General features: G+C 42.8%; 1 protein-coding gene across 3 annotated transcripts in view; it reads left to right on the top strand.

Moving 5' to 3' along the window:
* Positions 1 to 26,776, top strand: part of grid1a (glutamate receptor, ionotropic, delta 1a) — a 273,218-nt gene that overhangs the window by 243,121 nt on the left and 3,321 nt on the right. For all 3 annotated transcript variants that reach the window (XM_053876097.1, XM_053876098.1, XM_053876099.1), the window contains exons 10-16: positions 3,290 to 3,391; positions 7,216 to 7,413; positions 8,630 to 8,960; positions 11,145 to 11,283; positions 17,075 to 17,270; positions 21,564 to 21,730; positions 25,565 to 25,805. In XM_053876097.1, coding sequence (XP_053732072.1) covers positions 3,290 to 3,391; positions 7,216 to 7,413; positions 8,630 to 8,960; positions 11,145 to 11,283; positions 17,075 to 17,270; positions 21,564 to 21,730; positions 25,565 to 25,805 — 1,374 coding nt within the window. The remainder of the gene's footprint in view (positions 1 to 3,289; positions 3,392 to 7,215; positions 7,414 to 8,629; positions 8,961 to 11,144; positions 11,284 to 17,074; positions 17,271 to 21,563; positions 21,731 to 25,564; positions 25,806 to 26,776) is intronic.

Below are 26,776 nucleotides of genomic sequence, written 5' to 3'. Positions count from 1 at the left end.
CAGCGGTAGCGTTCCAGTCATTTTGTTATGTTTCTCTCCGGATTTTTCATAAAAAGACGACAAAAACCACTCCAGTGGTGTCCATTTTCCTGATACGTGTTGTGTTGTCCTGTTGTGACGCTTGAACACGAGATATTTCTGGCTTGGAGAGTGACCATCTTGATCGATGGTGAGACACAATCACACATCATTTTCAAGCATGCATAATTGTCTGAGAGCACTGAAACTTTCAAAAGAAAATCTGTGATTTATCCCTCAGAAAATGTGGTAACTCTTCATAATAAGTCTGAACCAAAATAAAGAATTGAAAACATCTTCAAAAAATCAGAGACACGTTGAAACACTGATGAATGACAACAATTCAGGCCAGATGCAGTTGAATTCATGTTTGTGACACCTTGTCAGACTTTGATGCTGATGGTGTTCAAGCCTCAGACTTGGACTCCAAGTCTGAGGCCATGGTTCTCGACCGGAATAAGGTGGTTTGCTCTCTCCGGGTTGGTGGAGAGTTCTTGCTCCAAGTGGTGGAAATAAAGTATCTCGAAGTCTTGTTCTCGAGTGAGGGAAAAGGGGAGCGTGAGATTGATAGACGGTTTGGTGCAGCGGCAGCAGTGATGTGGTCTCTGTATCGGACCGTCGTGGTGAAGAGGGAGCTGAGTCACAAGACGAAGCTCTCGATTTACAGATCGATCTACGTTCCCACCATCACCTATGGTCACGAGCTTTGGGTAATGACCGAAAGGATGAGATCGCGGACACAAGCGGCTGAGATGAGTTTCCTCCGCAGGGTGGCTGGGCGCACCCTTAGAGATAGGGTGAGGAGTTCGGTCATCTGGGAGGAGCTCGGGCCGCTGCTCCTCCACATCGAGAGGAACCAGTTGAGGTGGCTCGGGCATCTGATCCAGATGCCCCCTGGACGCCTCCCTGGGGAGGTGTTCCGGGCATGTCCTACCGGGAGGAGACCCCGGGTTAGACCCAGGACTCGCTGGAGAGGTTATGTCTCCGGTCTGGCCTGGGAACGCCTCGGGATCCCCCAGGAGGAGCTGGAGGAGGTTTGTGCATATCGGGAAGTTTGGGCTTCCCTGCTCCGAATGCTGCCTCCACGACCCGACCCTGGATAAGCGGCAGAAGAAGGTGAAGGTGTTAAAGCTTGTGAGGAACAAAGTGAAACAAGTCACACAGTGATGAACAAAGCTTGGTGTCGCTGAAGTACCGACCTTCCTCTTCATGACTGCAACAGGAAACGATGTCCATTAAAACAGCCTCCCACACTGCTTCACACAGACAGTCATCATGTTATTTCATTTTTAAATCAATTAACCTACCTGACCTCACGCCTCGCCTTTTTCACACATTTGTATTCTCCTCACTCCCAATACACCCTCTTCATTATGTCATGTTGACATGCAGGTTTGATGTGATGTGCGTGACACCCTGGTTGTTCTAGTCACCGGCAATACTCTGATTCAACTATGGAACCTTTGTTGCAACAGTAGTTGAAAAAAACATTCTCTACAAAGCAACCTTCAGTACCTGAGAGAAAACCTGAGCAGCTTCAAACGTCTAAGTAGCTTTGTCTGAGAGCTACTGTCTCTAAACTCTGCACCACATACCAGGCTTCACCACAGCCTTATAAAGCGGTGGTTCTTATCTGGTCTGGCTTTGGGACCCACCATGACCCCTAAATCACAAACCATGACCTAAACAAAGAAGATTTCCCTTTCATCCAAAATGGGAAATCTGGATCCAAACAGAAGGGTAACTCCAAAGTGTGGTCGAACCGACAGGAAAAACAAGGGTCCGAAACCTCGAGTGGCTGGCGCCGATTGCACTGCAAAAAAGAGACATCTAATAACATTCACTCTTTGTGAGTAAATATACACTCGAAACAAGTGAATATATCTGTCCACGGAGCAAGATAATTTCACTTGACAAGATATCTAGATATAAGGAGTGTCCAGGGCACCGTGAAATGAGCTACAAAATAAGTAAAAAATATATAAATAAAATTGACTAAATTTGACCATTAAATAGCAGCAAATATCTCCAAAATGGGTGAAACAAATTATTGTTTGATGGGTTGTTTCAACATGCTTGAAATAAGAGCAATATAGATACTTGAATTAAGCAACTGTAAATCTTAAAATGAGATTTGTTTGAGATGGGTGCAGTGTAAAATCACGTTTTAACAGTTATTCACCCACATTTTAAGATTCCTGGTCCATTATGGACTAAAAAACAAGGTTATTCTTGATTTAAGATTTTAGTGAAAAGTTTGAAACAAGATAAACCAAGAAATACATTTGAATTTTAACTTAATTTTATGTATGCTTATGCTTTGTGAGTGTTTTTGATGTTAGTTGTGTCTTTTATGCCTTGGTTATGTTTCTTTGTTGTCGCTGTGACACATTGAATTTCTCCACTGTGGCACTAATAAAAAATAAAATTATTTAGCACTTATTTAGTTTTGTTTTATCCTGTTAAGAACTACTAACTAGGATCTTCAAGTAGAATGGTTTTCGCTCCTCGGACAAGCGGAAGGAATAGAGCAGCTAGTGCCACACAGTGAGATGTGAGCTTCTGGCGGCGCGTTCAGGGACGCCCCAGTGTCTTGAGCACCGCACCTGTGTGACTCATTTCGGCGTCCCAGCCCACCCAGAATCACGGCTATATTTGTCTGTTGCAGATCCCCCTTGTCAGTTGAATCCACCCCATCTGAATTATACTTTGTTTATATCACAAGGTGTTATTTCTTGCTAAAAAAAAGGAAATAAATCCGATTAAAAAAAGAAATAAATGCATAAATTACAACCCGTAGAGCTGCACCTGCTCTTGAAGTATGTTTGCTGTCTTTCATTGACAGAGAACATGTTGCTGGAGTTTGTCTGCGAGATGTGTTGAAGTGAGCCAAGTGTGAATGAGGTCTTTATCCGCTGCACTGAACCATGTCTTCCCAACAGGGCCGGTCAGGCTTGAAAACACATCCTGCACCTGACTCCAAATGATCACAGCATGTTACAATCTGAACGATAAAACTCATAAAAGGCACATTTCAAAGTTAGTGCTGTGCTAATTAAAACATCACCGCCAATGTACAGCAGTATACTGTACAGCAGGCGCTTTAATCGCAACAAATGGAGGCGGAAACTGATAAGAGCACAGCTCCAGGCAGTGCTTAATGAAGTTTGGCAGCACGGCGCTATCGTGATTGGTTAATTGATACCAATTTTCCTTTCATCGCTACAGAAGCGTCTTCAACCCTTCTGCTTCTTTTCTGTCTTTTCCTCAGCTGGCAACTTGGGATTCCACTCGTGGTCTGAACGGCAGCCTGAAGGAGAATCGAATAGAGAGCGGCATGCAAGGAGTGACGCTCAAGATCGTAACGTTGCTGGTGAGTTGTGGGCGAAATGCTGAAGTGGAGCGCTCCGAGGTGGTCGGTTCTATACGCCTACTAATAAACAGCAGATGTATTTTATGTAAAGTAGATACACGTCTGAAAATAGCCTTCTGCTTTGGTTTGACTCGTCATTCTTGTTTTCCTGCTCCAACAGAAAATCAAAATTGACGTAAAACAAAGAGAACATGATGAAAAATCTCATGCAGTACTTCATTTACAGACGATTTATAAACAAGTAGATTTATTAAAACGTCTCTTTAGAGTCGTGGATGATAAGTGCCCTCTCAAATTTAGAAGGTGCCCTGCATCCACAGGGGAAATGCTTTCCCAGTTTAGTGGCTGTAAAGTCCAAAAAATACCTGTCGTACTGCAAAATTCACACGTCCTTTAAGTAACCAATTCAACAGGGGGGGCTGAAATTGCAGTCATATTACAGGATCTTCTACTGGCACAGAAAATTAACGTCTAAAGAGAGAGTGATCTTCATCACTCTATTAATTATAGACAGCTATTCTTCACTAAAAGCATCCCTGTGGTTGGAGATGGTACATCAGTACTGTATTTTGAAGCCATTGTGGGCGACTTAAAATTAGTTTTGAAATAGATTTGAATGTGTGCCGAAGTTTGACTGTCTTGACAATGGTTGAACCGGAGAAGACGCACAAGATTTTGTCATTGTGGGACTTGAAACAAAAGCATTCAATTTAGACCTAGACACCTAAAGGTGTCGCAATCCTATGTTATAATGAAGGCTGGACAAAAGTGAGTCAGTCTCCTCCCAACAGGCCGTGCCTGAAACCCCTCCAAAGGGAGGCTCTACTCGATCATACGTCAAAGCGAGAAAAATCTGCGGCGTACCAAATGTGTGAAAACCGACCTACAATATCCAATTTCAGGGCAAACATTTTGTCAATAAAATGTTCATTTTAGGATAATTTAATTTTCATTGCTGCCAATTTAGTAACCCATAACACATTTGTGTGTTTCTTTTCAACAAGATGTTGAAAGATAGAAAAAGAAACGATCCTGGGAAGTCAAAAAATAATTACTTTAAGTGCATTACATGGAGTAGTAGTCAATATTAAATTTGAAAATTAACGTTTCGCAAGATGAGAAGCACATAAACCCTGTCAAGTTCGTGATCAACTACATGCTACATGCTGGTCGAACAAGACTCAATTGACTCTAGTATTCCAGTTGGAGTTCAATAGACCAATCTTAAAACAATGCAACACATAAGAGGCTCTTTTAACAAGACAAATGGGAAAAAATGTGATTTCTCACACAACTCTGGTTTGAGCCTGATATCTAAAACACAGTGCGTTTCATGAGCCCATTATATCTTCACACATCTTCCTCCTGCTGCAAACATTATGTGAGTTTTGGTAAGTGGCTTGTCACGTCACATCACATCCAGAACTGTCCTCGCGCTGCGGGGGGTGGCTGAGTGCGTCAGAGGTGCTGAGGCGCTTTGTGACACAGTCAAATATCGTGTCATAAATATAGCTGGCAGGTGCTGAAAAAGTAAATTGTTCTTTTGAAAGTGAGATGAGATGATTGGGGTTGATGGATTTCTCACAACAAATGTGGAATTGCCCATTGAATCAGAATGTGAAGTCTTTGAAGAGCATTGTACTGTTTATAGCACGGTGTAGAGCAGGGGTCACCAACCAAGGGCACTGCGTGACCCAAAGGGCTACCGTCGGTTCAGTACACACTTCATAGATCACAATATATCATGGATGACAAATGACTTACCTCTTAAATACTTGTCTCTTTGCTGAGTTTTTTCTATGGTGTAAGACAAAAATTAACATAATAACATGGTTATTACATTACATTACTTTTTTTTTTCATTACCTCGTGCCTGTATGCACCCTGTTGGTGACCCTTGGTGTAGTGCATGAATGAGATTTCAAACCCTATTTTTCTTGCACCCTCAATGTTATGTGGAACTAGGCTCCTAGCAATGTCCGTAGTCAACGTCGTCTGTACCCCTTTTTTCTGTGCAACATCATAAGTTTAAAAAGCTCCAGCGTTTGTCAGGATGTACGTGTAATCCAAATGACATACCTCAGATCGAGTGAATTTGCTTCAACCTTGCCAGACCAGTTGTCGTCATTGTAGCAGAAAATCAGTTCTTCATGTTAAAATTCACAGTAATACTCCAAATAAATCCCAAGGTCTTTTCATGGTCCAGCGAACTGTGATGCGTCGCTGAGTGTAGGACGACTGACCAAGGACAAAAACCAAATTTAAACTCATCCACGTGATTCTGCTTGGTCACTTGTGTTTTCCCTCCAGAGAATGGTCTTTTAAGAATCTGCTCAATCTTTTAGGGCATTTAGAGGACTGCGAATCAATGCTAGCATGCAGCGTTTCTCCGGCCATTCTCCTCGAAGCAAGTGTCTTTCGGCCCCTTGTGAGCCACTCACATGTCCTCCCTTCTCCATTTTTCCTCTTTTTCACACATGATTTGTTGCCACTACATTTATTCAAGGGTTGTGCTCAGCGTTAAGTGCACGCTGGTCTTGAGATAATACTTTATTTGCATGCTTCCAAGCAGCTCAAGAGATATGTCCACCAAAAATGGATTTTAATTTGACAAATTTTAGGGAAGCAGATGGTAGAGCATTGATTTTTTTTCCATTTTCACTGCACAGCCATTTTTATTGACTAAAGAGAATGTTGTTTCAGACTACCACTGTTCACTAAACAGAGTAAGCAGTGTTTCTGTCAGTCAGAAATATTAGCTTGCTTTTTTTGGCCCTACAAGTTTGAGGGAAAAAGAAGAGAAAAACATACAGACAAAGGGGAGAAAAATCAATGCAGTGAGCAAAGTACGGTGGTTATTTGGAGAGGGTTGTCACCTGTCCATTGAAATATGTCGCCTCGATTTGACGCGTGAGAGCAGTAGCCCATGTTGAAATAAGTATTGACAAAATAGTTTTTTCCCTCTTAGTGGGGCGTTCTGAAGGTTAATGTGTGATTCTGAGCACTTCTTGAGTCTGTGTTTCTGTGAAGATTCATTTCTTTACAATGCTAGATGAACACAGTGCAGAATGAACTGAACAGTTTCAACAATTATTTAACATGATGCAACATCAGGTTCTTTGGCAATTTATAGTTTTTCCTAAATTTACACTCCTTGACTTAGAAGGTCAAGATTAGAAACAAGCACATCTGTATCTGTGAATGTGATGTCTTATGAAACAGCATACTTTTTTCTTTCCATTGATACATAACTAGAAGTGACGAGCGGTTGAGGTATCGTGAAACAGTTGCTCAAGTCCAAACATTTTACAGAAGACAGCGCCCTCTGGTGGCTTCTGAAAATCATGTAACCTCATCAACCCATCACTATTAGCAGGCCTCTTTAAATGATCTGGCGGCCTGGAATGGCCCCCAAGCCTTTGGTTTGACAGGTGGGATGGGATCAGCCGCTGCCCTTGAAATTGTAGCTCCATCTGATACCTTCAGCTCATGAAGTCTGCATGTTTCCACACTGATGAACCTCACTGAGGCTGAGGCAACTGTTTTATTAAGATGGACCTCGACTGGGACCACACCAGAAGCGCTTCATAAACGTGTCGCCCCAAACTTCTTTAGATGACTGACTGTGCCCTTGCCTCGCTCACCAGTCCAGTGACAAGGAGATTGTGGTGCATCTTGATAAATGACACGTCTGTGATTAAGCGCACACACACTCCCCCATTTCATACAATTTGGAGAGAACTTGAGAGTGGAGAGACAAAACCAGTTCGCGCGCCCATTCATCAGAATGATGACTAATCTGATTCATTGTCTTTAACCTGCAGGAGGAGCCGTTTGTGATGGTGGCTGAGAACATTCTGGGTCAGCCAAAGAGGTACAAGGGCTTCTCCATCGATGTCATGGACGCTCTGGCCAAGATACTCGGTTTCAAGTACGACATCTACCAAGTGGGGGACGGGAAGTACGGCTCAGCTCTTCCCAATGGATCCTGGAATGGAATGATTGGGGAACTCATTGGCAAGGTGCGTCCTCTTGTCGACACAGAGAGATGAACCTATGAAAGAAGGCGTCAGCCAGAACTAAGTTTGCGGAAATCAATGAAATGCTGTGGAGGTATTGTGTGACCACCACATCCGAATCTAACTGTGTGCCGCCATATAACCCATTCTATTTTCTGCTGACATCGTTCCCTTCCATAAGTTCTGTCATACCTTTTAATGTTTACCTTAATGTGGCACAGAATTGTCTCCAGCAGGAGCACTAGTTCCTGGTACCTAACACACCAGGAACACGGTCAGTACTTCTAGCTTTATAGCTGCTTAAGCTGCAATGAAAACCGTCACCTTCTTCTGCCTCTTATCCGGGGTCGGGTCGTGGAGGCAGCATTCAGAGCAGAGAAGCCCAAACTTCCCAGTCCGCACAAACCTCCTCCAGCTCCTCCCGGGGGATCCCGAGGCATTCCCAGGCCAGACCTCCCGGTAGGACATGCCCAGTACACCTCACCAGGGAGGCGTCCAGGGGGCATCCAGATCAGATGCCTGAGCCACCTCAACTGGTTCCTCTCGATGTGGAGGAGCAGCAGCTCCTCCCGGATGACCGAACTCCTCACCCTATGTCTAAGGGTGCGCCCAGCCACCCTGCAGAGGAAACTCATCTCATCCGCTTGTATCCGCGATCTCATCCTTTCGGTCATTACCCAAAGCTCGTGACCATAGGTGATGGTGGGAACGTAGATCGATCGGTAAATCGAGAGCTGGCAATAGCAATGAAAACCATAGTCCAAAATGTAGAACTGATTGTGCACTTGTTTCTTTTGACCAGAGGGCTCATCACCATCATATTTTTAATAAACATCCACATAAACAACCGGAAAGCCAAAGCATGCCTCCATGAAAACTTGGGTTTCAGATGCCTTGATGTGGCACCGGCACTGGTACCACATGCACAGGTTGCTGATTTGTTTTTCCAACTTCCCTACAAATACACTGCCACCCAATGGCCGCGCAGAGCTACTGCAACAACATCACCCAAATTCTTTGCAAGGCGATGAGTGGGTCGGTGTCTCGCACCAAGTTACTTTCAGAGGGTATCCTCAGCAAGCAGAATTTGACAGCTATCTGAGCATTTAAATGTTTAATCGTCATCACACAAAAAACTAATGAGCGCTCTTGAGTGTGCATATTTCCACCGAGAACCCAAGTGGCAGTTTCATCCACACCCTCTGACTTGTGTCGACAGAGAGCTGACTTGGCGGTGTCGGCCATCACCATCACCCCGGAGCGGGAGCGTGTGGTGGATTTCAGTAAGCGCTACCTGGACTACTCGGTGGGGATCCTCATGCGGAAGTCGGAGGAAAAGATCAACATCTTCTCGTTGCTGGCTCCGTTTGACCTCGCTGTTTGGGCGTGTATCGCTGCCGCCATCCCCGTGGTGGGCATCATGATCTTTCTGCTCCGCCGCATCCAGGCGGTTCGTTGCCAAAGCAACACAGGAGGCCATCCACCGCCTTCTGTCTCCACCTCACTTCAGAGCGCCATCTGGATTGTTTACGGTGCTTTCGTGCAACAAGGTAGGTGATAAAGTTTATTTTAAAAAAACAAGACTAGTTGACCATAAAAAGAAGACTAGTCACTGAGGCTGTTTATTTAATTTATGATCATTACTCTCGGCGATAAGCTGCCTTCTGTAAATTTTTCAGTTAATTTGTTCTGCATGGAAATAAATAATTTTGGATCTGATACAAAAAAAAAGCCTTGAAAAACATGTTTTTGTTCAATTGAAGATTATCTTAGCTCATTTGGAAATTCCCCTCAAACACATTCAAGTTCTTAACTAAAGCACTTCAAATCTCTGTGGAAGAAACAGTAGCGTGAAACACTCACTTAACAAGATTAACAGCACAAGGTTAAATTGTAAAAAAAAAAAAAAAAAAAAAGGAGTTCCTTAAAATGTGAGTTTGGATGTTGATAAACCATAAATGCTGATCCAGTCATGAGTCAGTCCAGCCCGGCATTCTCTAAAGGTGCCTTTTGTCAAGGAGAGCCCCGGCCATCTTTAGCCCTGGTGGTGATCCAGGTATGTCTGGTTTGGATAAATGACTACTTCAGCAGCTGATGTTGGAGTCTGAACAGCATCTATCATCGTCTGGCGCGTTGCCAACCAGCCTTTTTTAACCCAACGCCTACAATATTTCAAGAGAAGTTGAATTCTACGTCTCCTTTTTTCATCCTGGCTCACATTCAAATGCAGCCACTTTTGGTTGTCGACGCTTTTTTCCCTTCAGATGACATCGGTCACTTTGATATGGATCTGCCTGCTGATGCATAATGTGCCATTGTCGGAGAACATAAAGTCGCCCCCCCAATGATGAACTGATGATTTGCCAACATGTTTGGCTTGATTTCCTCTCTTATTCATGGACTCCCTGCTCTCACATCTAGTTTTTCCACAAAAAAGTGCCACCGAATCCTGAAAAAAAAGCACATTTTCGGCATGATTAGGACGCTTTTATCACTCCGTTTCAGGAGGAGGGGAAATGTTTGACGGTGCAGAGAGATTCAGTGCAGTTGCAAGATGAACATTTCACATTCAATGACCTTAAGAAATCACTCAAAGCCGTATATAATAAAAATGAGTGATGCTGCAGTGTCATATATCCGACAAGGCTTTCAGTCCCCCCTCCCTCCCCCTCTAGCTGTCCAAGGGACTCAGCTGTGTTGATTGTGACGCTTTCAGACAAATATGGTTTCATTACATTTCCGTCTGCGGAATCTTTCCCATGACATTTTGATGGCATTTGTCCTATAACATGTTCTCTTATTTCCTACCAAGCTGAAGCGAGGGAGTCGGCGTGACAAAATAAAGATGCTGGCGTCGCACTGTGGAATTTAAAGCTTTTGCCAAGTAGACGCGTCCCTTCAGGAGATGATTAATAAGCCCTGGATAAATGATCTCTGAGGTTCAACCAATTCAAAGATATGTTAGGAAATCATTGTTGGCCATCCAAGAGGCCATTTGGGAGGCTAGATGTCTTTCTGGATTGGACACAGCCCTACACCAGTCCAGCATACATGCTGAGGCATGAGGAAGTGTCCATCTTGCTCCTAAAGGCAGCAACGTCATGTTGTATTCAAGATGAAGTGACACTTTAAGATTCGACTTTGCTGGTAAATATGTTGCTTGCTTGGTCAAAAGACCCGATTCCACTTTACACAAAAATTGTGTTTCTTCCTCCCTTAACACTGACATTGTACTCATCCAACCCAACCATACAATGGCCACAGATACCATGAAACCAATGTCACTTTATGGCACCGCCCAGTTTTTGAATGACAGTTTTGACAATTTTGTAAAATGTATGTTTGTACTGCAGTGAAACTCACCCATGTACAAGAAAAACAAGGAATGTACAAGGAATATTGTTCGAATAACTATATGTAAATGGAAAAACAAAAAAACTTTATAACATTCATAACTTCATAAATATGTAAGTACTTGGTTTCAGTAAGTACTAAAATGCAAGTACTTGTCCACAACTTGGTTAAAACTTATTGACCTTGATTTTTGACCTTAATAACGTCTATTTCAAACTGTTAATCTAAAAAGGATATAGGCATCAACACCAACTACATGAATGTCCCAAACAAACGCAAGTCTCCGTCAAGATTCATGAGAATTGACGTGCAGTATTTCTTTCCAGAGACCCAGTTTGTGCCGTCTGACTCTGACGTTGCTGTACGTTTTTCTCACTCAGGCAGCGACTCCATCCTGGGATCTGTGGCTCTGCGAATTGTCATGGGCAGCTGGTGGCTCTTCACCCTCATCGTGTGTTCTTCGTACACAGCAAACCTGGCTGCCTACCTCACAGTGTCACGCATGGACAATGCAGTGCGGTACGTCTACAACTACTGCAATCATTTCATCATCCGGGAGCGGGGCTGCTGCTCCAGGCAGGCTGGTGCGAGTCTCATCGCCTTCGCTGGTCGATCTGCGTTTGCTGTCACTTTTGACGCATTGCCTCACAACTGGCTGTCCGCAGTCCAAACGGTATTTGTCAGCAAATCCAATTTGGTGCACCCTGCCTCCCAAAAGAACAGACAGAGAGGTATTTTGATTGTGTTGGGTACGTCCTCTGTTCAACAAGCATGTGGACACGGACGGAGAAAGAATGAATGCTAAGCAGCGCGCGGCTCGCCCCGGATGAAACCTTATTCATCTTCTTCATCCCACCTAAACTGCAGTTGGAAAATTGAATAAACCAAACCGCAAGTGGAGCGGCGTGTAGGAGTTCATTGCAGCGATGACTTTGAGAGAACAATGAAACACACAGTACAAATTCTTGGAAGTTACTCAATTAAACGTGTGGGACGCACTTGTTAAATGCTGCGAGCAGGTTTCCTCGCTCCAGTTAAAGGCTCTTCTGTTGTCAGCTTACACAAAATCTGATGGGAAAAACACAGAAAGGTCAACTCAGATGGCGATAGGGAATCCATCAAAATACCTTTTAATTGAACCTTTGAAGTTGTTTGTGATTGTCATGTGGGTGTTTACATCGAAACTTCGAGGCTGCCGAAGCTCCCATATTGCAGCGCTTCTCAGTGTCGGCCTCATTTAAACAAATAGACAAACACTTCCCAGACACGTGGCTCCTCGCCTGTAGTCTCCCGTCACTATAAATAAGCCTTTACAATGCGCCAGTGGCACTGGGCACCCGGGTGAAGTACTTCTTTCTCCTGCAGTTACTTCCTGTGTTTAAGAAATCATCAAATATTCATCTGCCCGGTTAACTTGTGAGAGAACGACGAGAGGAACCGGGAAAGAAAGCGGATTTTTCTTCAACTGGAGCAACGGTTTCCTGAATTCTACTGTGAAATCTAATATTAATTATAATTCACGTACAACTATATCATATTGACATTGCAATTCCTTATAGGGAAGGACTCCATTTTTAGTTTATTTTTTCTTTCTTTCTCATTTTGTGTTTTTACCCACAAATATGAACTTCTGCTTATGAAATGAATATTAAAATGTAATAAAGTACTTAATATTTAGATTTTTTGTTAGTATTTTTAGTAGCGTAATAGAAAAAATGTATATATAATATGTTTATATCAAACATATAACATATAGTTTTTATGCTTATATGAAAACATATGAATAATATATAAATTCCCTCTACACCCTCTGTACCTTAACATCATATTTGTGTTTTTACATGGTTATTTTTACACCTGGCACAGACATGGTGTTATTTTATTGTCTTTTTTTTTTTTTTACATTTACATTACCGACCAATCTGATATATTTTACTGTATTTTAGTTTTTTTTCCACTCATGTACTTAAAAATCAATTAAAAAATAAATACATTGACTAGTAATTTGTTATTTAAAAAATAAGGAGAAGAATAGTTTGCCTTTTTTTGCAAAAAATAAATATTATTCAAAATAACAAACAAATCTGTATTGTGCCGTTGTTACAGGTATATAAGGGAGTATAAAATAACTGAACTCTAAATACAAATGTGAAGGAATGTATATATCAACACCATGATCAAAGACAGGAGCAAACGGTGAGGGAGGAAGACAGAGCAACAAAAAATACTCCAACAGGAAAACAAAATGGCATAAACACTTCCACAGACAGGAGACCAAGGTGATGTCAAGAGTCAAGGAGAGCCGTACTGGTCGATGTGGAAATCACGTTCAAGCCGAGATCCTCTTAAATCGGGAGCATCAGCCATCAAGCAGATTGCCAGAAGCTGGAGATCACGCCTGCCTCTGCGATGTGGGAGGGAAACAGGAGTGGACCGAAAGCTTCAAATACGGCTGTCAATGAATTCAACTGTGCACTAAAATGTGAGCGTAGATAAATAACTAGGGAAATGAGTGCTCATTTTCATTCAGGATGAATTGAGTTTTAGCGATTTATTTTGTGTAATACGCAGGAAAAAGTAAGTCTGAATTTCATTTTCTCATATTTTTACGACACTAGCCCAGGAAAAGAACCCAACTGGTCTGGCATTCCTCTTGTCGAGCTTGTACCTTTCAAAAAAAGAACCCCATTCTTGGTTGATTTATTCATGCTCTGCTGCTTATTCAGAGAAAGGCAGGGTGATCGGGGGCTGCATTCCATTCCAAGTCACATTGGGAGAAAAACTGGAGACAGGTAGTGACTTTTGGGTGGCGGTTGACACATAACAGCAAAGATCAATCAAAGCTCCTGGCGAACAAAACATATCGTACCCAGGCCAGTGATTTCCTGACAGCTCAACAAGACACAGTGAGGTGAAACATTTGTGTGTGTGTGTTTGTGTGACTGGTGGCGATCAAGATCTACATCTCTCCATTGATTTTAAATCAAAGCGTGTGCTACGCTGCTTTCGGACAGAATAAACCTCAATCTGTCTCATAGAGCATCGCTAAATCCTTCAACGTGCTTCTTCATCCATCTGTTTTCTTCATACCTTTCACTTACAAAGGGTCAGTTGTAGATCCCACTCACTCCAGATGGACATCCTTATGGAGTTCTGGAGAAGCGCCACTTCTCTTGTCAGATAAATTCTGCTAAAGGTTTAATGTTATAAATTGGAATTTTTTTGTTACTTTTTTTAAAGAAAGTTCTAGGGAACAGCATGAATATGGGTCTGCAGTGGAGTCCATCCACATCATGGACCAGTCACTTGAAGAGCTACATGATAGGACGAAGGCGAACCCACCTAAAGTAATGTCACTGGGAGTCAAGTTCTCCCAGTGACTGCTCTTGGGTCAGGGTCTACACTTAGTAGTTGCCTGTCATGCAACGTCCACAGTTTTGATATCGACGCGGGCAGAAAAGCGGTGCAAGGAGCAGAGGATTGTTGTAGATGTTCCTCTGGATGTTATTGGAAGTAACTCCCCCAGCAAGACTGTGGCACAGGAAATCTCTGGTGATCTGATGGAGACGTCTCAACCTCTAAAATTCAAAGCTGATTTTCCCTCCAAAACTATGTGTTTTAACTTATTTAAAATGCTTGTGGCTTATCAAGAGTGGCCATTGAGTTGTCGAGGGTAAATTGGTAAGGGCAGCCCTCTCCTGAAGAAAGTGCGGGTCCATTTTGTCAAGGTTCATTTAAGCTGATTTGTGGTCAACCATCATTCCATAGGACTCAGACACCACAGGATTCCATCTGCCAACATTCTGTCTGGATTGTGGAAATAAGAAAATGAGACGTGTCGTTTTTGAAGCAGTGTAGGGAGAAACCCTGAGAGTTCATGTGCATCCAAGAATGATGGTCTCCTCCAGAATACACCAACTGGTTTCCAAGCAGTGATGATGTTTTCTGAATCCAGTTAATTGCAACAAAAAAGTTTGAGGCCCATTTATGCTCCATTTACGTACGGAATTGTACCTGTCTGTTTGTTCTTTATGTCGGTATTGCGGTTCCCCAATATATTGATCAGGAAGAGCAGCCCAGAGTCTCCAAAACAACCATGGCGACTATGGAAGAAGGATTGATAATGTGCCTGTTTCACAAAAGAGAAAAACACAGGAACGTTGGAGGATGCAGTGGTTGGTTAAATACATTGCCACTGGAGGACTTACAATTTCCACCACGGTTATATGTTCTTCTTCTTCTTCATGTCTCTTTAGAGCTACATATCGAGTGGCGACAGAAACACTGCCCCCTACTGTTTCTGTTGGTACTGCTCCATTTGGTCTGTATCCGTAAACCTTGTGGAAATATGCAGAAATATGGATGAAATGAACACAGAGCAGGGACAAAAGGCTTGGGCCGCATCTGTATCCATATATTACGTTGAGTATAAATGTGCCTTTATAAGTCAACAAGTTCTAGGCGACATAATAAAATTAGCCAGTCTGCATTTTAAGCATTGGTTTTTCACAGTGAAAGTGACAACATGCCTTCATTGTCACAGCACCTGGTTTGCGAATGCTATAGCTGTGATCATTCTACTGTTGGATCCACTTTACCCGTATTTATGGATCTAGCGGCCCCAGAAACAGAGCAGGAGACATTAGGTACTGACTGTGACAGCAGGGAATTCCATACAGTTCATGCATGTAGCATGTTTTAATAATTTATCACGGGACACTGCAGAGATAAATAGATCATCTGATCTAAAATCTAGTTTCAGGAAGCATCGTGTCAAGCATAAGAGGAGCAGCAAAGGCTAATCTTCTGGGTCGATAGTCTTTGAAATTACAATGGAAATGCCTCTAAATCACCAGGATCCTGGCACTTACCAAACATGTACCACCGCAAAATTGGCAATTATCGCCACATATCAAAGAGGGCTGCAGAAAGGAAGCCCATTTCTTATTGCCCACGCAACATCTGCATAATAGCCACTTCAATCAGGAGAGACTTGTTTTCAGATATTAAGTGTCCTTCATAAAAAGTAGATTACGGAGTCCAGCCTAGGCTCTTTTACCAGTTAATGCCCAATCAGGGGAATGAGCGACATTATCAGTCAGCTTCTCGACACCAATCTGCTCACCATTACCCCGAATTCGGTTTGGGGCCTGGCTGCGTATGAGGGCGGCAGTTTGGGGAGGATCTTGGCTTCAGGTTGCGGAGCAGCAGGCTCCGGACTACAGGTGCGGATCATTTGGATGATAAAGAGCCGGCGGATTTGTGATTTGCTCCGGCGTGCATGGGGAATGAAAATGGATTTTGGGCAGAAAATATGCGAGGAAGAAAACAGGGGGTAGCAGTCATGCGAGATGAAGGACTTTTAAATGAAGTAGCTAACAGCGACAATGAAGTGAGCAGTGTGTAAGATTGTGATTCTGTTCAGCTGCTTCGACAGGTCAATGTTTTTGGATGAGGTTTGTACTTACCTGGTAATAGACTCCCGCATGCAAATTCCATGTATCTGCTTTCCTGGAGCAACGGTTTCCTGAATGCTATCAGCTGAGACACACTGTGGATACATTCATCACAACGTCAGTGGAAGTTGACACAATGAGTTCAGTTCAGTTGGACATCCACACCACTGACACAGGTGCAATTTTGCTGTCGTGACTCGCTGACAGGGTTTCATGAAACAGCAACTTCATTTTCCAATCTCAAGAGGTGCCGCTCTCGGGTTTAAAAACTGTGAGGTTCAGTTGCGATGCTCAATGATTTCAGACCAGAGTGTGCCATCTAGTGGCCTCTGAAATGAGGACACTGTTTCATGAAACTTCAGTCCAGCACTACTATTCAGGGGCCGGATTAAAAAAACCTTCAAGTGCCTTCTTTGACATAAAGCTGTCAAGTCTCAGACAAAGCTGATCATTTTTGCCTGTCTGATCTAGCTTTTGTGTTTATTGTATTAATGTGAGTGTTAAAATGGAACATTTATTCATTGGAACATGAATAGCATTGTCGCTTGCAAACATGACAGAGAAAATACAACACCTTTTATTATTCCACAACTGAGAATTTCAGCCCGGCCACATACTATTTATTTGATTTTCCTTCCACAAAATCATCCATATTGCTGCAAGAAAAGGGAATGTGACTCTGCTCTCTCTGCTCTATGAAATAAATAAAAAGTAAAGCCATGCCAGTCATCACACATTTGTGCAAAAAGATGAAGAACTTTATGAATAAGATTAAAAGGTTTACTGATCTTCTGGCAAGGACGTTGGCCGGTGAAAAAGCATTGTTTCAATAGAATATTCTCTTTTTTCTGCAGGTCTTTCCAAGACTTATCGAAGCAGTCTGACGTGAGATACGGAACAGTTCGGGACTCTGCAGTGTACGACTACTTCCAGGCCAAAGGAACAAACCCTCTGGAACAGGACAGCACATTTGCTGACCTCTGGAAGACCATCAACAAAAACAATGGCTTTGAGAATTCTGTCTCTGGTCCGGAGGAAGGAATTAAAAAGGTCAGTGAGATGGAGAAGCTTTCATAGCATTCAGGCGTTCACCATTCGAATTAAACAGACGTGATTTACTTACGTTTACACAGTGATGGTGAAAACATACTCCTAATGAAGCAGCACGGCAGTCGACAATAAAACACACCAGTATAAAAAATTAGTGGGGATAAACATTGACATTTTCATTGCCTGGAATAAATACAATCTTTTTTTTTTTATTATTGTTGTTGTCATTTAAATGTTAATTAACAGCAAAGTTTCAAAAATCATCAGTCAATTCTTTCATAAATAAAGAAATGAGTATTGCAGACTTGTCGTGTTTATCCTTTTTCCGAGGTGGGAATTGTGATGGGGAGCATACGACAGTCATTAATTAATTTTTCTGCAGCTTATTTATCTCCCACCTGGTGACAGTCCTGCGAGCGTGAGTTGAAAGAGTGACGCTCAATTATGGGGTGAAGTGCTACTTTTAAACCTGTTAAAATGTTGGCATTTCAATTAACGTGGACTCACAAACTGAGTGGGTTAATATTTTATTCATTTTCCATTTTTATAACGTTACAGATAGAAAGGCAGCGCCGTAACGCTGTGAGGCTTTAGTGCGCGGTGTTTGTCTGGACTCTCTGGCTGTGATTTCATAGTTATTTGAGGCTTCATTTTTTTATGATCTACATGGAAATCTTGTGTTGTTTTTGGGAGTCAGTTTCGAGACCCCATCTGGCATTGATCGTGATGCCCTTATAATCTCAGCACACTACATACATCAACAGAAGACCGTCCTCCTTGACAGAAGTCTAGTGTGGTAAAATGAAGTCAAAAACATTGCAACAACCAGAAAACACAACATGGACGAGATGATGGTGGTCTTTAGTAGGGTAGGTTTTTACAGTAAAAGCATGAAAGAGAAATCGAAACTGAATGGCAGGGCAACGTATCCTCCGTTTGTAGAACTTTTCCGCACATGCGGCCCAAACACCTGGATAAATGGACGAAGACAGATTGACGTGAGATTTACTTATGACCATGAATATCTCCCTCCTTTGCCTCCCTGCTTCTCAGTCCGCATGCTTCTACTTTGGCTATATTCCATTTCAGGTGACAGTTCAAGTCGGGAGCAATCCGCCCTCCCGACACAAGATTTTTGATGGTAAATATGAAACATGCACGATTGTCTGTCCTGGCTAATAGGTCCTTGGTCAGGAAAGGACAAAACCGAGACCGAAACATCAATAATCTTGTGGGAGTCAATAGTCTAACAAGGATCAGCTTTAAATGAAATTGTAAAACCACACAGAATTGAATTTTGGACCTATTTAAACCTCTCCCGAACCTCAAATGACTTGGTCAAAAGTCGGTCCCCGGACCTTACTTTTGACGCTAGTGGGTTAGGAAGTTCATGCAGGATCTTGTCAAAGGCAACTTCACTGTCTAGTCCCACACTGGCAGTTGTTACTGGACTCTCTTTGGCAAGGCAAATCTACTTAAGCAAGTGTTTCCGCATAAATGAAGACAATGTTGTTCCGCAATGCTCTACTTTTTTGTTTTAAAACAAATATATTTATTCAATCGGTCTCTGTAAACAAGCCCCATACAGCAGATTGAATCGTAAGCCATCACCAAACACCAGAATATCTGCACCGTCCTGTCGCCTTGGATCTTACATATCAGCACACATATGCCAATACATCAACATAATCCCACGTAATCCACCTCCAAACACATCTACTGGAAAGCTATTTCAATTACGACATGCCCGTCAGTTTCCTCAAAAGAATGTTTCTGCATGTTTGTTTACCAAAGGTGAATAAGCTTCCGAGCCTCGTGGAGTCCTAATGAGAAGTGAGGTGAAAAGGCTGTGCGTCTGTGTTTGTTAACCGCACTAGGGTTCAGAGAGGATGTGGGATGTGATGACACCGCAGGGAGGAATGCCACAGTCACGTATGATAAGGATCCAAAAAAAAGCAGATTTTCAGTTGCGGCTTCTGTACTTCCTCACTGCGTGCTGAAGGCACGGGTCTGTCTCTGAAAATATGCCTTCACAACGCTGTTTTGATCACTGATGACAGTGAGGAGTCGACTGACTAGCATTTTCCAAGCTCACTCTTTCAATGTGGATGCGACTCATTACAAGCAAGGCCCTGCTTTACATTGCTAAGGGCTATTTGAGTACAGGCTGACTTGAGTTTCATTCATTCTTTCTGCTTGTTGCTCGGCAGTTTAGGCCAAACTGTTTGGCTGAGATATGAGGAGGTTTTCATCACGGTTGAAATGTAAAATTATGCTTTGACTTTGGCAGGAATTGGCAACTGAAATTGATATCAAAATTCTGTTTTGTAATGTTATTCAGATATAATATTTTATTTAAAGGTAGTTCAGTGGATGAGACCACTCAGGGGTGCGAGACCAAGACCAAGACCAAACTTTTGTTTTTCAGTGGAAGATTTCAGTTCTTGATTATGGAAACAATGAATACAATTTTTTTATGCCATAAGAAATAAATGCGTGTCGATTTTCCTGATGGACTCATGCTTCTGTATTCCAAGTTGGGTCTCACATCAAAACCACACCAAGCAAGACCAGGACATTTTTTTGAGACTTAGGAGCCTAGAGAGCAAGATATTTGGAGATAAAGACTGAGTCAAGACCAACAGACTCCGCCCCCATATTTCATGCTTAACCAATCAGGTGTCACCTGAAACAAACAGCACCAGTCTAATAACTAACAATATTCACGCACATTATTGGTGCCTGTCTATCCTCCTGACTAGTTGCAACAAAAACCAGCATCCTCTTGTGGATCAGCGTGAGACTCCAGAAAAAAATATAGAAGAAAAAGACACAATAAGACAAAACAAAAATTCATAATCCTTATTTTACCAATTATGGTAGCCTTCTTGAGTCCTACAACGCTAGTCTTAGTCATGGTCTTGGTCTCGATCTGTCAATAGTCTTGTTCTCAACTCTGTCTCAGGCCCTTAAACTCTTGGTCTTAGACTCTTGGTCTTAGACAGACGTGTCAGCTCTGGTCTACATGTACATGGCTTAGGTTGTCTGAACTACTACATTGGATGAGTCGTTCACCAGGAGTATGGTAGCTCCTGTGAAACAATCTGACTTGCTTAAAGTCATCTTAAAAGATGTGGAATGCTAATAAAACAACATGTTTTTGTTTTGTTCTGTTTTTTACTGACTGGCTGTTTCAATGATTTGTACTTGTTTAGTTGTTTGGCAGAGCAGGAGGAGAAGCTGCACTCTCAATAATCACTCTTTTGTTTCGAAAACTGCCACTTGATCGACGCCAAGTAGCCACTTGATACTGCCGACTACCCACTAGCACCTGGGTTTTATTTTAGGATTTTAGATCGTAAAATGATTCAAACTTTCTTCTTCTTTAATAGAGGCATACCTCCCTCAAGAGATCTCTTTTGCACTTGAAGTGTAGCGGGAAAGGTTTGTCATTTTTCTGGTGCCTTTAACACCATTCAGCCATCACTGCGGGATAAGAAGCTACAGGGGTTGGGTGTCAGCGGTTCTGTGGTCTCTTGGATCACCAATTACCTGCCAGACAAGCCGCACAGCTGGCAGGTGTTCCAGCTAGCGTGTCGGTCAGTAGGGTAGAGGCTCCACGTGTGCCGTCACCTCTCGTCTTCACCTTGTACACTTGAAATGTTCTGATGACTCAGCTGTTGTTGGGTGGATTAGCGGGGTGACCGGGGGTGTACAGGGCTCTACTGTGGCGTGGACCGTACATAATCACCCTCACATGTATGTCAGAGAAGAAGAGGGCACTTTGCGCTGTGAATACCTGGGTGATCGACTTCCCAGATTCTGCGCTAAAAGGGGCAGAGAAAACTTCCTGTGGATGAGTCAGTGAGTCATCCATGTTTTTCATTTGGCTCTGACGGTACTTTATTGACTATATTGGGCATAAGTTCATCAAAAAAACAGTGGAGTTATAAAAATCCAGTTGATCAATATGTCGCCAATGGTTGAGTTTCCTTCAGTTTTTTGGGGTCTTGTTTTCAGTCTACAAATTCTCTTTCTTTGACCGTCATTTGGGTGACTGTTTCTTATTGTACGTCCATGGAAATCATGGTACATTGAGTCTGAATAGGCCACTTATCTGGCTGGATCAGGACCAGCACATCTGTTGAAACGGTCCACCAGCACTTGATAAATAATACTGCACAAATTCATGTGCCTTTAACCCTAATCCCTAATGAACTTTGGACTCATAAAAAGCACCTCTGGAATGACTATTTGTTGGTGTTGATGTGATGTCTCTGTTCTGCGTTACAGGCCAAGCGAGAGCCATTCGCCTTTCTGTGGGACATGGCGGTGGTGGAATACGCCGCCCTGACGGACGACGACTGCACGCTGATTGTAGCGGGAAACAGCATGAGCACCAGAGGCTACGGTGTCGCCCTGCAGCACGGCAGTCCTTACAGAGACCTCTTCTCTCAGAAGTACGAGCCTCTTCTGCTTTATTTTCCATATGATGAATAACGCAACCGCTTGCATTTTCAAACGCTTTTCTTAAGCAATAATGAGCTTGTGAACGGCCCTTGACACAAGGAAAACAACAAGTAACAAATCCCACAGCCAGCAGCCTTTTATTCTCACAAATTGCGTTTTATGTCCTGCAGTATATTTGAGACCTAAATGTGAAAACACCAAGCTGCTTTTTACAGCCGGGGCTATGTGCAGGACTATTTCTTGGCATAGACTGATGATTTTCTTGCGTCCTCGGCGGTTGCCTGGCAACATTGCTCCGATGAAAGGGCTTTGACTTCATTTACTCCTGAGACATTAGAGTGGCCTCTCATTTACCATGCAGAGGAAGACCAAATGCATTTTTGCTTCACTGACAAATGCTGATTTATATCGCCATAATAATGATAGTATAAAAGCCATTTTATGATTTTTCTCAGCAAGCCAGGGGCAATGATATTTTTATGATCGTGATAGCATGGGATTTACTGCATTGGTTCATGTAAGACTAAAATAGTTTCAAGTCATTTGAAAGGATCCTTTGTAGTGTCTTTACTAATACCATTGATGAAAGTATCAATGGCAGAAGGTAGTGGTCAATAGCAGTAGGATGTAGAGGCGATAGAAGTAGGTGAACAGAGATCAAGGGAGGGCTACTAAAGCTCAGTTTAAATCTGACCTAGCAACATAAACATGGATCTTTGGCGATGAGTATGTGTTGTGCTAAGTAGTACAGCAATGCTCTCACAGTCAAGAAAGGAGAGAATCAAACCACTTCCAAGACAAGAGGGGTGCAAAAACAAAAAAGAATAGAAGCATTACATCTTACTTTTATGGGGTGAAGAGCTGTTGAGCAAAGGTCAGCGCGACTCTTGTCCCATGTGTCTCAATCGCCGCCTTGTCCCTCATGACCAGACTCTGCCCCTATATCTCAAAGCAGTTCACATAGACTTGACATGTAAATACAACACATCCCTTACTCCCATGCCATAATACAATGAAGTTGGGAAAAGTGGAATTTTGCATCCTCTGCTGACACCAGAGGCAGCCTCCAGCATTACATGTTGACGTATTGGGCCTTCATCTGAAGCACGTGTTCTGCCTTCCACGGCATTTCCTGATGTGTTTCACTGGAAGGAAAACGTTTTTTTTTCACTTTAAGGAAACCTTTGGCGGCAGTTTCAAACTCAATAAAATGGGTTAGATATGGCAGGGTTGTAGATCAGGCTCTCATTCGACTTGACTAGGAAGGATGAGAAAGAAGGATGTCAGCTCATGAGAACTTTAGAGACAGAGTTAAAGAGTTGGACACTTGTGGGGTAAGATGCAAGAGATAAATATAATGTATACTCTGGCAACCTCGGACAGGGAAAAGTATGTGACGTGGCCTTGTAATTTTACAGATGAATCCATTTGTTTTCAACATTTGATGTGTGAGATTCACATAAATTGAAGATTATCTGACAGAAAATGGGACACGGAGAGGTGAAGATATTAAAATGCTTTTGCATATTAAGAGGTTTCAAATGTACTGTGAAAGGAATCCACTAGTGTGAAACGGAAAAACACAGTATCTAATTATCTATTGGCTTAACTGACATAACAGCGGTAATTGATCCGGTGAACCAGAAGTAATTAATAACTGGCACGGCAGAAAGAGATATTGCTATTTTCAATAATGAACTGCACAGTTAACCACGGCCATGCTGAGCCTGAGAAGAACAGAGCTACGCTTGTAACCAGAAAAGCTCATGACTTATTGGCCGCGAAGCGCATGGACCGGAGAGCCACGCCGTCCGTGGCTATCTGTCAATAATGCGTTCGCCTGCTAATAAAAGGCCCTGGGAGCAAAAAAACGCTGACATATGGAAGTGACAGATGCAAATCGCCTGGGGTGAAACGATATCATGATGATGGAATCACCCTCTTGCTTCTCAACGGCACGATGCATCACAAAAATGCCGCAAAAGCTCCATCGAAAACATCATGATTGATCTCCATATAACCTACAAACAGTGACATGCTGAATGATCCTGAATACGTCGGCAAAATGAATGGCACTCGAGGTCGTCTGAAGGCTTCAGGATTATAGATGTTTCTATATGACATAATGGGACAAAGCCACCGCGGTGTGTAAACACGTCTGAGAGTGTGTTTTGTCTCTGAATGAATGTGCTGAGTAATGCTTGGATACATTGCCAGTCACTGTTAGAGAGGTTAAAGAATGACTGCAGAGTGGTAACTGCTCCGCCGGGACGGATTCATGGTCTTGCCACAGAACTCAGCTGCCATCACTCTCTTCCACAGCATCAATCCAGGCTTCAAAATTCACCAACTGGATTGTGGAATCTATTACTGTGGCAGCGGCGATCGGATTGATAGGAAGCACATCGGTCTTAAAATGTTCATGTTTGTCCTTTTCTTGTTTGCATAGAGCCGATCTTTTGTTTCTTGCTTTGCTAGTGTTCGGGCTTTATTTTAGCCATTTGTCAATGGCATATTCCCCATGCTCATTAGCCGCCTGAGCCTCTTTAACCAGCTCCAAATCAATGCTAATTCCCTCAAGTAACATTAGCATACTTGTTTTTTAGAGTTTAATAGCCTGGTTGGTTTCATGGAGCGTTACAATTTTAAAAGATTTCGCCCAGGAAAATCGCTCAGCTTTGATTTTGCTTTTGTTTCGCTGCCCCCTTGTGACTGTCAGAGGTCAAATCTGAGCCACATCACTTCTGGTCACATTCTTTTCACGCAATTCCCAAGTTCTCCCAACACGCCTTTCCAGGATTTGTGAATGCCAAATTCACACAGATCACATTTTAAGTTAAGTTATTTTGGCCCAAATCCATTCCACGTCTTGAATTTAGCTTCTTGTTTTTGTTGTTTTCATGGTGATTTGCTATTCAAGTCTTGACTCTCATTACTCATCTTCAAAATAAATTTGATGACCTTATTTTGATCTTCCAATTTGTGTGAACGTAGTATCATGCCATATAGATCTTACCAGATGTTTGCGGACGTATGTGTGTGTTTTAAATATTTGATTTCTTTGTTTGTTGAAGAGGGCTCGGATTTATGGCCTCATATATGTTATTATTAGTTGTAGTATATTGTTTTATTTCTCGATTGCAATATTCCGATAGTCGTTTTTCTTTTTTTTTTTCTTTCATTAAATAACAGAAAGCATATTAAAATTCCAGTATACATATGGGTACTCTATTTTTGAGCCATCACCTCTTTTGTTTTCTTAAAATGTGAACATTCCCACTGTCACAATATACAGTATGTGTGTTGCATGCATCAAAATTTTCATAAATTTGGAAATTTTTCAAACACAAAGCAATCTCGTGACACACCTCTGAAGAAAATATGTAAAGCACGGAATATGGCACGACAGTCATTTCATTTGTGCAGGACAGTGCAGTGTCGTTGTCATATCAGGAAGTATTACATCATTCAGTTCGAATACTCGCCTGTAATATTTGTATAGTACAGTATAATGCGATGGACTCTTCAAGCCTTAACACACGTTTTAACCAATGTGGAGCAAGAAGTGTGATGCTTGTCTCCCAAGGACTCCAGATGGTCCTGAAAACCATGGTTTTATAAAGTTTCTTTCCAAACATCAGCCAAGAAATAAACATATAACAAGGTGGGAAGTACATTTTTAACAATGTCCTGGTCCAAAAACAACACATTGTAACAACACTGAACTCGGTGGTCTTCACATATTCACATAAAGTATTCCGTTTACGCGACCAAGGCTGTTAGGATTCAAATTCAACTCTTTATGGTGTCCTTTTCCTCTGCAGGATATTGGAGCTTCAAGAAAAAGGTGATCTAGATATACTGAAACAGAAATGGTGGCCAAAGAAAGGCCGCTGTGACCTGCAGAGCCACATCGATGCCCAGCCAGAGGGAAGGGCACTGCGACTCCACAGTTTTGCCGGGGTCTTCTGCATCCTTGCCGCCGGACTGCTGCTGGCCCTGCTGGTGGCCGCACTGGAGACCTGGTGGAACAGCAACCACTGCCGGAGAGAGCAGCCCAAAGAGGTGACCACTGACAACTCGCCGGGGCCAGGCCCAAGCCTTCTTAACCAGAATCGGGCCATGGTGGCCACCACGGGTCCCCCTGCCCCACCGAGGCCCCGGTCAAGACCCAGACCCCCGGGCCCCCCGGTGCTGCCCAGAGATGCCACTGCCACACTCTACTTTATGGATCCAGCAGGCGCTGACACCAGCCCCGATTTAGTCGAGCTGCAGTACACCCAGTTGTGATAGGTGTGCCCCGATAATAGTCCAAACATCATGTGATCTCATTCCTTCTCATGGTGGGAGAAATGTTGGGGTGCTTTGCTAGGGACTTCATCTCCCAAATACTGTGATTCTCTCACATACAAATTTGCACCATCTAGTCATCGGTTATGATGTGAGAGAACCACAGCTGGAAGAGCTGTGAATGCTAGTTGAGTGGATCAAAGACTCAGTTGTACAATAGCTCTCTTTAGCTCATCCATTCAAGTCTTAATGCCGTAGAGCTCTGACTTCATCTTGCTGCTGTCCTCTGCACGAGGCATCCAGACTAACTAAGGCTTGACATGGATCCCTAAACTAAAGTGTGAGCAAAGCACAGGATGAAGAAACTGAGCCTTGACCTGCCTGTTATACTCGCAAGCGATCACAAAGCACTGAGTTAGGAGGCCCTCCACCACCCCTCAGGTCCGGCCCTGCCCTGACACAGCACAGTAGATCAAACCGATGCCCTTAACCAAGCATAAGAGAGTTTGATTTACTGATGTTTGTCTCCATTCGAGTCTCGTGTGCACAGCTGCCTTCATAATGACCACATAGTGTTGTCATATAACAATAAAAGCCCCCGATATTCATACATTTTTAGTCTAGTTTAGTTTTTAATAGTTAAGTAGTTAAGTACTATTTCAACAAAATTTGTCACGATTTTGAGACCAAGAGCGCCACCAACTGATCTCTGAAAGTGAAGACACTGTTTCATGGAGCCCATCATT

This window comes from Synchiropus splendidus, chromosome 9 (assembly GCF_027744825.2).
Source record: "Synchiropus splendidus isolate RoL2022-P1 chromosome 9, RoL_Sspl_1.0, whole genome shotgun sequence".
NCBI lineage: Eukaryota > Metazoa > Chordata > Actinopteri > Syngnathiformes > Callionymidae > Synchiropus > Synchiropus splendidus.
This window is presented reverse-complemented; position numbering and strand designations above follow the sequence as displayed.